Here is a 16,897-nt window from a genome sequence, read left to right on the forward strand (position 1 = left end):
GTGAATGGATACACTGTTTAACTTTCTGTAAACTATTCAACAGGCAACTATTCAACAGACCTTGGATTGTTGCTTCTTTTTTTTTCCTATAGGCGCAACAAACAGAGTAAGAAACCTCAAACTTAATAAACCATATTACTGAAACAATTAACAAACACACTTAATTAGCCTACTGACCAGCTGAATGACAGGTTGAATGAAGAGTATTATCCCATGTAGCACTGGCTCACTAACAGGCATTGTCTCATAAGCAGAGGAGAGAAACTTAAATACTTCCAGACTTTCTAAAAGAACTGGTAAAGAATTTGTTTTGGCTTAAGCAGAACATTCTTCATAGGCAAGTAAAAATTATCCAGCTTTCTTCTATTTAAGTAATTAAAACAATGTTTGGTGTTTTTGGTATCTGATACATCTTTAATCTTCTGATATTTCAGGGTATTGATCTTGCAAAGAATCTATTGCGAATGAAGCATTAATCCTGGAAATGAATCCACACTGATTTCTGACAGTCTATTTGTTTAAAAACTTCAGAAGCCAAACCATGAACTTCAAGGAATTCCAGACAGTTATTTTATTTTACGAGATTGTATTTTTAAGACTATTTTAAAGAAAAAAGGTTTTAAAAGTGCTCTCAGAGAAAAAGTACCAGTATGAAGCACAGAATTTTACTTGTATCATTTTTCCTGCCTAAAGAAGATAAATAGGGAAGTTCATTTCATAAAGCTGTCAAAAAATGAAAATACCTGAAGCTTACCTCTACAGGAAATGTTTTGTTAAATCTGAAGTTCAACAGGGATGTTATACAGTTGAACGAATAACTTCAACTGGCATATTACTACTGTCATCGCCTCCAGACTACATACACTATGATCCTATTGCATACAGTAGTATCGATACTTCAGGTTATGCACTAAGAGCTATTAACACATTTTGCTGCTCTGATTTCTAACTCAAAAACTTTGATGCCTTTATTTAGTATCTCCCATCGTGAAAAACTCATCAGTGGTCTAAACCCAGTTCCTAAAAACTTTATGTTTTATATTCTCAACGTTAAGTACATGATCAGTGTATGCCCTTGTGTGAATGAAGTTAGGTAAATGCTTAATGATTTGTATTCAGAATCTTTATCATGATATAATGTCAACAATTTCTGACCTTTTCCAGCTGCCACCTATCACTTGGCTTATTTTGTATTCTACCAAGTCTGACAGCAGAGAAGGGTGTTGCTCAAACCAAAACAAATGTTTCCTGTAAAAGACATTATTTAATACTGTGTTTCAGTAAACTATTTCCATAGAAATTTATCCCACTAAAGATGCTGATCAACTAACATCTGTTTATCAGACATACTTGTTATTTGTCAGAACTAAGCAGCATTTGAAATACATGTGAACATATATGTGAGCATTTTGATCACAGTGAAAAATGGACAGCCCTTATAATTTTCAATAGTCTTTACTAGTGTTCACCATTAATGTTATTTAGCTTAATTTATTTTAAAAAAATCTATCAAAATATGCTTCTATTGTCTGATATAGGTGGTATATTTTGTTCTTCTTTAATATGATTTTCCAAAGTATTATTATAATACACCAAATTTCACTTCACAATACCAAAACAACTCTAATTCAGGCATCCTTCTCAACAGAGCTGTAACAAGTACAGATCTTTTCTGAAACACCTTTCAAAGCACTTTGCAAGGGAAGCACAAAGCATCATTCAGCAAACAACTGACAAGTGAGGTGTGGAACATATCCTCCAACACTGCAACCTGGAACTGACCCGACTTTAAAGCACCCCAACAAAAAGGAGGGATCAGAAGACAGTATTTTTGAAATTCTTTCAGCGATCATTTCAGAGAACAGTCCAGCTCTTCTCAGCAGTTACACCAGCAGAACTGAGGGACAGTGAGGAGGAATGAACAAGCATGGGCAAATACGACTTGTTAGCCAGCTTCTCTTCTGGACATTTTTGCATATGTTGCCATCAGCCAGGTAAGCAACTTCAATATTTGTCTCTCTCTAGAATAACAACTCTTTTTTATTTTGTTTTTTAATTATAGAGGCTGAGATCACCAGAAGTCTCCTTCAGTAAAACTGATACTCAAAAATATCTGCTGAGGAGAACAGCATTACTTGTGAACCTAGTCAGAAAGAGCCTGCTTTAGAGAAATTTGGAAATACCAGCTTCTCCAATTTCTTGCTGCTTTGCAAAAAATGCCTCCCTATTTGCAGTTAAGCAAAAAAGAGACCAAATCAATTTTGAGAAAACACTTTTTTTAGCAAAAATACTGAAACGCAGTAATCATAGGAAAACATATGAATATACTTAGTAGACACTTCAAAGTGATCTTAAGAGGGGAAAAAAAAAGCGGTGCTTAATTCTCTTTATATGAATTTTGACAGATAGTAGGCATCTGCATTTTTTTCTCAATTTAAATGCAAAGTAATCATGTGCAAAAGTAACATGACTTGGGATTACCAACACAATCTTTACTAGGTGCACCACTGACATTGCAGAAGTATTTTGGGAAATAACAAGTATTTTGGGAAATAACATGATATTCCATATGATGCCATAATAAAGGCATTTTTATTAGAATTAAAATGAAAAGCAGCTGAAGAGGAGGAATTAAAGAAGATAAACATAATCTTCCTTATTTGCTTGCTTTTTAAGTAGGACTTAGAGAATCAATGGTCTAAGATGACTGACTCCTTGGATTTCAGAAACACAGGACTACATCGTTGTAAAGGACCTTGCAGGACACCACATCCAGTCTCCAGCTTTTGAAGGCACCGTAATACACAGTGCTCTCCACAAATCTACTGTTCTCCATCTTAAGTGGGATTTTTGTCCTACTGCTTCCATTGTACCTGTTTCCCAACTTTAAGTCTCTATTTTTTCAACATCATTTTCTATATAACAAGGTGCAAGTTTAGGTAAAGGTTTGTTTCCTATATTTTTATGCCAACAATAAGTTTCTGGCCTGCAGCTTAACTGCTAGTTTATGATATACCCTGCAAAAATTTTTTTGTTACTAGGAAAGCATTTGATGAACCACAACTTTTGTATGCAACTTACCATAGTAAGCTATCACGTAACATGGTAAGCTACCCTGGAGCAATCATCGTTAACATGTCCCAGAGGAGAAATAATTGCTAAGTGTTCCACTCACAGAAAAGAGAGGCAGCCAGGAAAAGTGAATTGACTTAAGCAGAAGGAGAACCATCCAGAACAATATTTGCTTCCTATATTACTTTTTAAAAATTGAAATATTAGTACTACTTTTATAGTTGCTCTTTCCACTTTATTTCCCAATGCTGAGGACACTTCAGAAAACAGTCACAATTAAGCAACACATACATATGTGTGTATATGTATTTATGAAAACATATATCTTTATTTATCTACTCTAATTAAACTAGGAAATTTCATTCCTCTAGCCCCTCCCTCTCTCCTTCTGTCCTTCTAAACTTGTAGACTGACATATTTTCACACATCTTTTACTACCCTTCTCTCATGGTTGCTGCCTTTGGTTATAGTCACTTATGATACTATAGACAACTAAGCAAAGAGGAGGTTTAGAAGAATTTCTATGTTGTTAATTAGGAGTGATTAGAGGCCTGAGAATATGACCAGATTCTTCAAGTCCCTGTACCATAACGCTCTCCAAGCTCCAGTTCAGGGTGGCTCCAGTTGCTAACTTTAACAGCATGCGCTCTGTTGGAAATACACTGCAGAAAATATGCCCTGGCTCTCTTGGGATTTGAGTATAGCAACTGTCCTACTGTTTTTGCAGGACTACTATTTTTGAATGAGATACATTAAAGGAATTTAACTAAGGCAGGGTGAGGAAGAATGTGTTGGGAGATGAAAAATATTCCACAGAAGGTTGTGAAAAAACCAAAGCATTAAAATCAGAGGACCTGTAATTGAAGACCAGCTGAAATTCAGGGAAGGAGAGAATGAGAGATTAAGAGAAACATAGAATGGTAGAGGTTACACAGACACAAAACGACAGTAGAGATTCTGATACTGTTTTTATCCTGTGCTTTTAGCCTGGACCAAAAGTAAGTTCAGCGAAGTCTTTCTTAACTTGGTTGATTTGCCTACAAGAGGCCACACACATATCCTTCCATCAATCTGCTCTATAGATTTTAAAGTCACCTCTGATCCCAGGACATTTAGTAAAACATTTCTGAAGCCAAATATACAATCCACCCTGCAAAAAAATGTATAAACACTGATGACTGTTAAAAAAAGTCCGGATACCAAAATTATCCAGCATAAACTCCAGAAAGGACTTGTAACACATTGCTACTAATAGGGAAAGGTCAGTTTAGCAGCTCGTCTGAACAAATAAAGAGAACCCTCATATTTAGCAAAGCAAATATCAAAGAAACAGAAAATCAAATTCTTTAAGAATTGATCTGTTTAAGAGTAAAAAAAAAATAAAATTAAGTGTCTTTCCCAGTTCAAGGTATGTTTAACATACAAATAAATAATATGCATTGCCTGACTGCAGGAAAAAACATATTAACATTTCAGGTTCAAATTTGAAAGGTGAATGAGTCACTTAAATCTGTATTTACGGCAAGGTCTTAAATGAATGCTTTACAAAATGCCACCGTACAACTCCAATTCTAAATTGAACCATTAAATTAAATAACAAAAGGCCTCTGAAATACTTACTATGCTCTTCTCCAAGACTGACACTGAAAGAATCAATGGAATTTGTAAAAATTGAGAACATGCATTATTCTAAACTAGGAGGCACCACCCTTTCTTGAGAGCACTGCAAAGACACATTTTTCCAGGGGAATACTGAAAAAACCTTTATAAAAATTGGAGACTGAGCATTTAGTAGGATTCCAAGTCAGGCATGAGGGCAATGCAAGCATATTTCCCCTTTTCTCCCCCTTTAAAAGGAGCACATTACTGTCTTCTGGTGAGCAATGAGTAAGCTTTAGTCTTAAAGCCACTGTTATGTGAGGGGCATGCATAGGACACTGCAAGTTTTGGATATGTCATTTGAAATACCTCACTCATGCATGTGGCAGAAAGAACAGACAGGAAATATATCAGCATAAGAGGTAAGAGATAAAAGATGCAGCACCCACTACCAAGTCTAAGATTGAGGAAGGAATTTTGTCTTCCCCTACATATGAGTGCAAATAGAAATACAAATAAATAATGAGCAACCATTAATTATCATAATTATTTCCAGCATTTTATAATTGCACATTATAATGCCATGTTTGTTAGACCTCTCATTCTTAGGAAATACAGAGAAATGGTTGTTTGACACAGGCCCTGCTTCATTTTGTCATGTAAGATCCATCAATTTTCATGTGAACAAGTGTTTCAGCGTTTGTCAAAGAGCAAATTCAAGGTTCTACTATTCCTGAAACAGACAAGCACGAAAAGCTCATCAGTATAAATTAACACCGTAGATCCCAAATCAAGCATTCAGCAATTAGTGAATACTAGCCTTTAATGTTCCATATGCAAACTTAATTCTGGTCTCTAGAAACATTTTTGGGGCATGATGACATTTAAAGTTTACTTCTTCCATAGCATTTTTCAGCATTAATTATTTTTAAACTCCATCATGTGATGGCCTAGCATGAGCAGGTTTGGGGATCTTTACTTCCGTAGCAATAATTTCTGAAACTAGAGTTAATTATGTCACCAGTAGAAATGCTACAATACTCTGCAGAAGCCAGTCACTAAAAGGAAAAGAGAGAAACGTTCTACAGGAAAAAAGTCAGTTCTTTGGAGCTGGCAGAGGATGACCACAACTAAGGAACTGTGATTTCAGTTTGAGGTTCCAGAAGGTAATTGCTATCACTACCTTGGGATCTGCCACCTTATTACTTTTACCCTGCTTCTGCCTGCATCCTGCTTCTGCTCCTGTCTGTTCCCCATCACTGATCCTCTCCAAAGCTCCTTGCCCCTCTTTGAGTGAGGTCTCTTCCCACTTTTTTTTTTTTCATGTGTGTGTCTGCTGCTTGGGAGCCATGAGAAAATTTCCTTGCTGTGAGTTCTAACGCTTGGCATCACAGCATTCACTGACAGCTAGAAGAAACACTTGTAAAGGACATTTTGCTCCAGTCCTGCATTTCAGAGATGATGGGTGCTGTCCCTTTGAGGGGAAGGCAGACCATGCCCTGTGCAGGTGAAATCTTTGGAGAATTTTGCTGCCAACATCTAACAAATGTTTGTGGAATATATTGGAAATAGTTGTATTTTTAGATGCTTGAAAATTGGCTAACTTTGGGTGCATGTTACTGCAAGGACCAAAAGCAGAGTGACCTTTGTGATAAATTTAAGTTTCTAATTCAAAGCATACAGACTATCCAAATCTTCATTGAAACAGTTGTACATTTTTTTTTAGCCTGAGTAAAGCAATACATTCATTCTCTAACATCATCCGTCAAAACAAGTGAGCGATTTTTCTGAAACCTCCCACAAAATTGCAGCCTGAGGCATGCATTCAGTGTAAAAAAAAAATTGATCTGAAAAGTTAAATTTCAGCAAGGTGATAAGCAATAAATAACAGGCTCTTACTTTTTTATACAATCTCTCCACGTATGCTTTTTTTTCCTCTCTCTGTATATTTACATATATATGCAAATATGCCAAAATGATAATGCTGTGTCACTTATCAAAGTGCTTTCAAGAGCTGAAAGAAGATATGCAATTTTGAATAGTCATATGTAAAAACTGATGTGAACATATCTTAAACTGAACTAAGGTTTTAATGCTCTAGCAAACACTCAGTTGAATTATGATTTTTCTACCCCATTCAATGGTCCCATTTCAACAGATTACAAACATCAGCCTACAATACTGTAAAATATATGAAGTTGTTGAATAGGAATTTAAATGAAAACTGCAACTCCTTGAAAAACATTTGCTGTTGAGATACACATGCAAAAAGACTCATTAAACCAAAGGATAGTACAAGCTGTGGAAGATGGTGTAACCTTAGTCATTCAATCAGGAGACATTGAGCTAGGATTTAAGTCATGTTTTTTAATTTGGAGAAATCGCTTATAAATGGAGAAGTTACGGCTAGAATAACTGAAATTGGAATGTCAGGGATCCAAGTCTGCAGCAAATAAAGACATTATCTTGAAGGAGAAGGAGGTTCAGAAAAATATTACTTTGCAAAACATTTTATAGTCCATTTTCCCAAGAATTTTCTTTTGGAAAAGAATGTCAAATGCATCCTTTCCCTGTGATTGGTGAAGAATTTTTTCACTCTTTTATGATATGGTTTTAAAGCTGTCTCAAAAGCCTTAGCAAACATTTCTTACCTGTGTCCCAATAGTCTCCTGGAAGCAGCGCCCAAGCTGAGTTTTAACTGAAACAGGAAACATATGAGGAATGGGTTGTTGATTTGTGTAACCAGTATGTCCTTTCTGGGTCTTCTGATACGGAAGACCTTGGTAAGAGACCTGTGGATGTCCTGGCTGAGGTACTTTTGCTTTTTGTCCTGTTGATGTGCTGTCAATTCTTGAAACTTGATGGATCTGAACTGAGGCTTCAGGGGGATGTTTCACGTGGATATTCACTATGTTAGGAGGGAACTTCACTAAAATAATTGAAGGAAAAAGAAATTAAAAAAACTGGTAATAAAATATGTCCAAAAAGATATCTTAGGCACATCTAAGACATCTCTTTTTTGTACATTATAATTTTTATAGTGTCTTGAAGTGACCAAAAATGTAAACAAAGCCCAAATTTGGGGGTTAGAGAGAAGGCTGAAAGAATGCATAGAGTCTTATTTACAAAACAGAAAATGAAAACTCTTCACACAGGAAGATAAAGACTGCTACATAAATATGGATGTCCAAATTGGCTGGTGTGACATTAATATTTGTGGTCGCACTGTGTAATAAGAATCCCATTCAAAGTTCCAGAATTCAAACTCCACTGGGTTATTTTTGGATATATAGTAAGCTTTATTTTCTTTTTCAGATCCATCATCTTTCTCTGGAACACAGAAAAAGCTTCAGATTTCATCTCTTCACCTTTATATACCTGCCAAGTCCTGAGTTTGCCCCTGCAACACTTGCCAGCATCTCAACCATCTAAAACAACCACTCCCTTCACTGAACTTTGAATTCAGGATCTGGCAGTTAAAGAGGGAGGAAATGTTTTTCAGATACTTCTGGTTTTAAATACAGTTGTAGTTTTAAGTCTGGGTATATAGATTGAGACCCTCCAGTCAACTTAATGTGCACAGAACTGTTTATGAACCTCAAGCTTCTTTTCATTGAAACACAAAATAGCCTTTAAACATGTAACTCAAATTATTATTGGGGAGGGGCAGGGAGGAGAGGTGTGTAAAAAGTTTTATAGTTTGTAAGCTGCATAACAAAGTTAGCATTTACTGTGTCTGGCTGGGTCTCTCTCGTCAGCAAGTACTGCACAGACTACTCAAGGCCAGGCAATTCATTAGATGTAACACCCCTTCCAAACATCGAGAACCAACAAATATCATTTGACATACTTTCTCTATAATGCATACTGGATAGTTGAGTCTTCTGAATTGTCTCCTTGCCTCCAGGAGGCCAGACTGTTCTTTGGAACTTGATTAGGCATTTTCAGTTCTTATTTACAAATTTCCAACTCACAGCTCCACTTCCTAGGAAGCATATTTCATTTATTTTAACTGCTTTAAAATTCTATTATTTTGTAGAAATTACTTCTGGTTTTTCACATTATTTTCATTTCTCTAGGCACATTTTAGTATTAACTGGTCTTACATAGGAATTCCTTAAAAGAAACAAACATTTTTACTGTGCCCTGCATTGTTTCATTTATGAAAATCTTCAACATATTACAGACAGAAACATCAGGAATAAGGTAGCAGGAAGTCAGCAAAATATGGCTGCAGGGTCTTAATGGCTCTTCAGATCTTGCCTGTAGCAGAAAACAACATTCAAGCAAAATTCATGCTACATGAGTTCTGTTACAGGTAAACCCACAAGGAAAAGATTCAGTGTTACAAGAAGCAGTAAGGCCCTTCTTAGGCTATTAGACTGGTTTTGCAGGGCAAGACAAGACAGCATAGTCTGGATGTGAAAAGAACAAAACTCACCCCAACTTACTATCATACATTTTTATGTATGAAGAGGGATCCCTTCAACTAGTTTCTCCAGCTGATAAATCTAAACAATATATTAGCCCTCAAAAGAAATCACTGAATTGCTGTGCTTTAATCTATCAATCCACCTAGAGATGTTCAGATGCTGAAAACATCAAATTTAGGCTGGTTCCTCCCATGTAGTATTATCACCACAGTCCTCTCCAGGTCTTGGATCACTGCCTAGATGTGCTGATTAATTTTGATTTCTGCTAGCCATTTCAGGATTAATTGTTTTATTCTTTCCTTGAAAGAAATGAAACGTTCCTCTCTCCACAATCAAACATCCTCATTTGGGCATGGAAAAGGAAGAAAAGGCATTGTGACTGCTGATGGTTCTGATGAGGTCTTGAGGGTCAGGAAAAAAATATTCAAGAGGTCAGACTCTTTAGCAATGAGAAACCTATTGTGTCTTTTAATACAGCAACTCTAAATCTGAAAAACAAGTATGTCTAAAAAAAAATTTTATGGTCCACCATATTGTCTAAAATAATTTGATCTGGAATTAAACAGTCACAGAAATAAATTTCTGCTCTGCTAAATGTTTAGGTAATTATATTATCTTATTCTCTCACTCTTCCCTTCTCCCTGCCCCCCCTTTGTTTTTAGAGTCAGAAAAGTTCTGAGGAGCTTTGGAGGCTAATACTCCAACATGTCAGTGGAAACTATTTCCCAATGGACTGTGTAGCAGTCCCTAGAGAACAAATCCATTGAAAAGATGGAGCAGATACTTAGAAGCATTTATAAAAGATTGTTTTCAGAAGGATACTCTCAACACTTCCTTCACCCCTATGTCCCTGTCTGAAAACAGAATTACTACATTAGATTATATTTAGCATAAACATATAAATAGTTTGGCCTCTTTTAGCAAAGTTATTCAGGAACTAGTTGCCAACAACTGAGCTTCCTCACATCTTTCCCCCATATAATTTATTTTTATTCAGAGGCAGCAATCTTGGAGAAGCAATGTAAAATTACCCTCAACAAGGAAAAAAAAAAAAATCAATCTGGCAATTCAAACAAACAAACAAACAAACTTCACACTAATTCATATGTTGTGAAACTGAATTGCCAGGGTCTCTCCATATGGACAGGATCTCACCCAGACAAAATGCTATCAGGAGTCATAGGACACACAGGAAACAAATTCAACACTCCTCTTAAAGGTCATCAGAACTTGTCACATCACAAGAAAGTATTAGGGGAAACAGAAACCTGAAGCTGACTGAACTTTCTTTGACTGGGCAAAATTTGATTAACAACACAACTTTTCTTGTTTCTGATCATCTGCCTTCTTCACAGCATTAGCAGTAGGAAATCCTTATCATTTTTTCCTATGATATTGTTATATGACCTGGAAAGAACATTCTATTTAACTGAATCATATCATGGCCTATCTACATTAAAAAGTTCACCACAAAATTAACTTATAGAACTCTACCAAATGACATAACAAAGATAAACATGGATTGTATTTTTAGTTTTACATTAGATTTAAATTTTGTTATGTTGAAAGGCATTGTCTCTTCCCTCCACTAGTAACCATGGAATTACCTGCAACTTTCTATCTAGGTATACTGCAATTTATGGACTCTGTTCAGCCACAATCATTCTCTTTTTGAATAGGTCTACTCTCCTGGAAGAAGCCCCCTGCATTATATCCTTTGACTCTGCAATTTGCATTAAATTCCACTGTAAAGCGAAGTAAACCTATTTATAAACTCTTTCCAATAGCACTGTTATTTCTTATTATTTCAGTCATTGAGCAAAATACTTTCCAGTCATTCTGGTGAGGTCATGATTCAAGTTGTGGTGTCAAGATTCAAACTACATAGACAGATCACTATCGTTACTGGCTGGATACTCAAAGTTGGTTAATAAAATCAACTCCAAAGTAAAAAATATCTATCAAGAAAAAAGTTACCTTTTACACCTTGCTGTCCTGACATCGTCAGTGGTAAAGTATGAGTAGAGTGGATAATTTGCGATCCTACAGCCTTGTTCACCTGTTGTGGGTGATGGTACAGTTTTGGAGTATTGGCAGTCTGCACAGGGATCTGACAAAGTTTACCAGTGTAATTAGGAGGGCACTGGCATTTATCTCTAGAACTGCACTGGCCTCCATTCATGCATGGAAGGTGGCAAATAACTGAAATGAAAACAAAAAGAAAAATTTTGTTAATGACTTTAGCTTTAGTATTATCAGACCACATATCACACAGAAGTCGAGGAGGAAAGGAATAGGGCTGAGGCATCTTCCAACATCTGAAGAATGACTATCCATCTGACATGCACTTTCAATTGCCTTGTGGAAGAATTTCTTCCCTTCCCCTCTTTGTGACCTCTGCCTGGTTCACATCTTCTCTCCATGACAAACCCTCCTTTTGACCTCTGCCTGGTTCGCATCTTCTCTCCATGACAAACATGGCAAGCACATTCTTCCTTTAGAAATCCCAGCTATTTTAGTTCTTTAGGCTATCAAGCAGATGCTAAATTAATACGGTGCCTGGCTGCACCTCTTATTCCCGCTTTTTTACAGGTATTCTTATTTAGTCAGCCTCCCATTTCTGAAAATCCTGGGCCACCTACACTTCCCTGGAAGACTGGGGAAAAACTCACCAGAGAGTAGACAGTACCGGGGATAAACTTTCCATTTTCACTGTAAGCGTTGGCTGTTCTCTGGAAAACCATGTCTTACTGAGTATCTCGATTTTTGCTTCACATTTATCTCTCAGATAAAAGAAGCTAATTTGTATACCCACCCATGAAGACCATAAAAATATCAAGAGATTCTACTCAAATTATTTCGGAGACAAATTCCAAAGTATTAAAATATTTTAACTCCAATATAAAGACAATCATAATTAATTCTGTGCCAGCTAGTATTTCCACATTTACAGCAATATAAATTATCAGATGAAACATGAAAAATGTCAACATTGAATGAAAAATATTTAACTCAGAGATACAAACAGTAACAGGCATGGTTCAGCACTTTTTAAAAATATCATGTGGGACTTTATAATCAACCATAATCTGGTTGAGCTGTCAACATTTTCAAGAACTAAATGATGTAAAAACAACAGGAAAAACACGGTAAGTTTTTGTTCAAGACAAACTAAGGTCATTTGTTCAGAAATCCAAGATTTTGGAGAAATAGCATACAGTATCCATTTGTCAGCTTTAAGATAAGATTCTGACTCTAAAAATAAATAAATAAAAATTGAGACTTTACAGTAATTATAGCATTTTGTTGGATTGGTATTGCTCAGTCTATACTGAATTACAATTAAAATGAGAAACTGTAGATAATGCAAGGTAATTAGGAACCTAGTGCTTATTATTGCAAGTGGTGTAATCTCTGGACAACCACAGCCTATTGCTATTATTAATACCATAAAACATCAGTATTGGAAAAGGAACTTGTGTGTTGTGCGTCACAAGAAGATGCAGCAGGACATTCAACAGCCCAAGGAGTTCCAACCCAGATGCATAATTCACCTGGCCCAGGAAGAGTGCTCAAGAAATAGCACAATCAGCCAGGCTCATCGCAGAGCACCCTCACATTGTATTGACGGGGTCCGGAACAGTGCTGCCTGATCACCAGATAGGTCCCCACACAAATGTAAACAAACAGCCAGAATGATTTTTCAACTCCGTTCTGCAAATGTATATTTAATATTTTTCTCGTCTTATCTCATATTTTCATTTCATATAAACTGACTGAAAATACTTCAAGCTGTAGCACTGTGCTAAAAGGCATAGTTGACTTTGGAAGACTGTCCACACCAGTGCAGGCCTCACTTTTTTGGGTCCCAACACTGTTGGGACTTTACCTGAGTGTATAAAAGATATCCTTACAGAACAGCTGTTACTTCAGGGCAAAATGAAGGATTTTTGACCCCAGCAGTAATTAAAGCATGACAGCTATCTCTCTCTCTTCTCTCTCTCTGGTACTATTTCTCCTTGAGCAGCCACAAACGAGCAGGTTTATTGCAATGGCAACAACATACAAAGAATTTTAGGTACCTGTAAAGATCTGCCTAAGCAAGGCTGAAAGCTAAGGTGGTTTTTCTGCAAAAGTATCATCGTACAATGAAATAGTGTAAAGTAGCATTAAGGGGACAGCAATTTGGCGTTTGAAAGAAGTACAGTGAAACAAAGGCAAACAGAAATACTCTTACTGAGGAATTCCTTGAGTGCAAGAAGCCTATTCCGTAGATTTTTCTTCCCACCCTCTCCAGCCTCAAGGCAACAAGGTAACATGCAAAATACAGCTTTTAAACAATATAAATATAGCCAGTATTTCCACGAAAACAAATTACTTTCTTCCGAGCTCCTGTTCCTATAAAGCAGTTGGCATCTGGAAGGCCATGTCACACAGGTATCTGCATTACAGGGCGCTCTTCAGGCTTTGCTCTCCTGCAGGAGCCCGCCAAGCAACAAACGGGCACATTAAAAGCTTTGCTTTCAAGCAAACAAATGTTTGTGTTAAAAATACTGGGAAGGAAGATACCGATAGAACAGAGTTCATTCACATCCCTTTTCATAACTGTTTGCTGTGGATATTCACACAAATAACTTGTGCAAATAAGTGCAAACAAATGCCACTGAAAGATCTAGTATGAGATAAATAATGAAGAATGTTTAATTTCTTAGTATTTACATACAACAGAAAATAAAAATTCCAAGCTGCCCACATTATCATGTGGTACAAATCAGTCAGTCAACTGATTTATGTACACATATACTGATTTACATCTCTTGAAGGTCTGGCCTAATGTATGAGGAATTAACTTTAAATGAGAATACATTAAAGCTATTCTGCGAATCTAAACTTCTGTAATAAAAAATTAAAAATTCTGAAATATACAATTGTAAGTTATACTCAGCCATGTAAAAACAAATAGGATGTGATTGCCAGGCTAAACTGAAAACTTGATAATCTCAAACGGCAAATACTATGAGAACTTAAAAAAAACAAAAACGAAAAAAAAAAAAGAAGAATGAAACATATTGAAACAAAATATCCAATAATTTTAAATAGGCATAATAAGCACACACACGCACTAATTGGAGTTTCCTCAGGTAGTTTATGGCCAGGAGAAAGGGCTACATTTGATTATGAATCTGGTGCTGGAAATCACAGGCACAACTTCACCAGAGCTGGAATTACGCACAGACCATTTGAGAAAACTGAGCTGAAGAGGGGTAAGCCCCCAAAAAGGCAGAGGAAGGAAATGCTCCTTTTCCTTGACAAGGCTCTGGGAACCTCAGGTTAACAAAGACCAAAGATCCCTGGGGAAAGGACCACTTAAGATAGGAACAGGGTATAAAGTCAGGGTATGTTTGAACAGCTCAATTTCTGATAGAAGGTTTTTGTTTTGATTTGTTTTGTCCTTGAGGTTAAAGAACTTAAACAAACAGAATGGCTGAATGCTGCCAGAGGCATAGGGGACACTCCTGACAAAACCCAGACCCATGTGCTGGGAGAGACCATTAGAAGATGTTGGGTTTGCGCATATGTTCACAACCGGCATTCAGACAAAGGGCGCACTGGAGCCTGATTCTCACTGGGCTGTTGCCATTTCCTCTGAAAAGGAAAAAAAAAGGAAATAAAAATATCCACTGTGGTGTGAAATCCTCTAGCTGCTTGGAGCCTGAGAAAAATGTGGAGATAGGTCTGCACGAGAAGACAAGAAATTTCAGTTCACACGTGGGTATCTTACAAACAAAACAAAGAAAGTATTAATGGACCTAGGAAAGGTAACAAATTCTTCACTCAGATCTGCTATAAGCCAAGTCTCTCGACTGCCTCTTAAGGATCAGCCAACATACCGTTGAACAAATTTAACTATTTCTTAATATAAATGAACATCCATCCTTTAGAAATGTAGAGACAGGTTTAAGGAATTACAAACAATTTAAGTATTCTTCTCATCCTTGAGCAATTAATTGGTAATAACAACCTTAGATTTCTCTGGCATCCAAAGGCCTTAATTCCCCTCAGCCTGGCACAGCTTGGTGGGTATCACTGTTCAAAATGAGCCAAGCAGAGAAGGTGTATAGAGATGCCCCCACAGGGAGTCTCTGAAAGGCTGAATGCAAAGAAAAAGGAGAATATTTGCAACATGAAAAAAAAGCTACTGCAGCTATGGGTGGGAAACACAAGAATAGGGCATGTAATAATCAACAAAGAAGCTAGGAAACCACTGATATACAGTTTGTCCATGTAATTACATCATCTGATTTGTTTTCAAGATACTCAAACAACCTTGAACAGCTCCAGATAAACTACTTTAATCAAGTCCGAATGTTTTCATTTAATCAAAATAATGTGTAACAAAACAAATTCCAAGCACCTAAATCCTCCTAATCCTTAAAAATTAGCCCACGCTTACCCAAACAAGCCCTTAGGACGGATGGAAATTCCCTTCCTGTAACTAGTGTTGAAGAAAATGAAGATAGGTTTTGAAATGTTCCTCATCTGACTCTCCAAATGCCTTTTCTTTCACACCTCAGGGAACACGCGAGTTTCTGTCTCACGTTCCCCCATCACTCTTTGCCTTTTCTACTTACACGCTATCAACTATTCAAGTGTAAACACTATTCAATTACATTAACAGGCTCTCAGAATCACAGAATCACAGAATCAGTACGGTTGGAAAAGACCTGTAAGATCATCGAGTCCAACCTGGGGGGGGGGGGAGAAAAAAAAAAAAAAAAAAAAAAAAAAACAAAAAAACAAAAAAAAAACAAAACAACAAAAAAACCCACACAAAACCCACGCCACACAACAACAATAACAAGCCACAACCCACCCAACACCACACAGCACCATGTCCATCAAGCTACATCCCACAATGCCACATCCACACGCTCCTTGAATACCTCCAGGGAGGGTGACTCTACCACCTCCCTGGGCAGCCTATTCCAGTGTTTCACCACTCTCTCAGTGAAGAACTTTTTCCTAATGTCTAGCCTGAACCTCCCCTGTCGCAACTTGAGGCCATTTCCTCTAGTCCTGTCACTAGTCACTTGGGAGAAGAGACCAACACCCACCTCTCTGCAACCCCCTTTCAGGTAGTTGTAGAGAGCGATAAGGTCTCCCCTCAGCCTCCTCTTCTCCAGGCTAAACAACCCCAGCTCCCTCAGCCGCTCCTCATAAGACTTGTGCTCCAGACCCCTCACCAGCTTCGTCGCCCTTCTCTGGACACGCTCCAGCACCTCAATGTCCTTCTTGTAGTGAGGGGCCCAAAACTGAACACAATATTCGAGGTGCGGCCTCACCAGAGCCGAGTACAGAGGCATGATCACCTCCCTGCTCCTGCTGGCCACACCATTTCTGATGCAAGCCAGGATGCCGTTGGCCTTCTTGGCCACCTGGGCACACTGCTCTCCAAGGAAAAACCTTAAACTGCTCATTAGATTACAGTATTTCCACTGGATGCATCACGAATCAGCAGATTAATTTTGTCTCTGAGTACTACACGGTTATCCAGCATTACTACATGCCCCACAGCTGTTTGAGCATCTTTCTTCCATGCTGTTACTAAGCATACAGAAAGTGCAGGGACTAGCATGCAGATCTACCAAACACAACTTCCCATAGGAAAGAAGAGATGGCATTCACTGAGGGGAAGCACCGCCATATACAACATTCTTGTAATGTAGTGTCTCTAAACACCGTACACTTTAGGTAGAAATTGAAACCCAGAGGTGGTATGTGTAGATCTGCAC

The 16,897-nt window shown here is 37.4% G+C and overlaps 1 protein-coding gene across 7 annotated transcripts in view; it reads right to left on the minus strand.

Annotated features, from left to right (window-relative positions):
• Window positions 1–16,897, minus strand: part of LTBP1 (latent transforming growth factor beta binding protein 1) — a 205,301-nt gene that overhangs the window by 101,956 nt on the left and 86,448 nt on the right. For all 7 annotated transcript variants that reach the window (XM_059835783.1, XM_059835788.1, XM_059835789.1 and 4 more), the window contains 2 exons: window positions 11,082–11,306; window positions 7,323–7,600 (listed from right to left, as the gene is read on the minus strand). In XM_059835783.1, the coding sequence (XP_059691766.1) occupies window positions 7,323–7,600; window positions 11,082–11,306 (503 nt within the window). The remainder of the gene's footprint in view (window positions 1–7,322; window positions 7,601–11,081; window positions 11,307–16,897) is intronic.

This window comes from Gavia stellata, chromosome 2, assembly GCF_030936135.1.
Source record: "Gavia stellata isolate bGavSte3 chromosome 2, bGavSte3.hap2, whole genome shotgun sequence".
In the NCBI taxonomy this organism is placed as follows: Eukaryota; Metazoa; Chordata; class Aves; order Gaviiformes; family Gaviidae; genus Gavia; species Gavia stellata.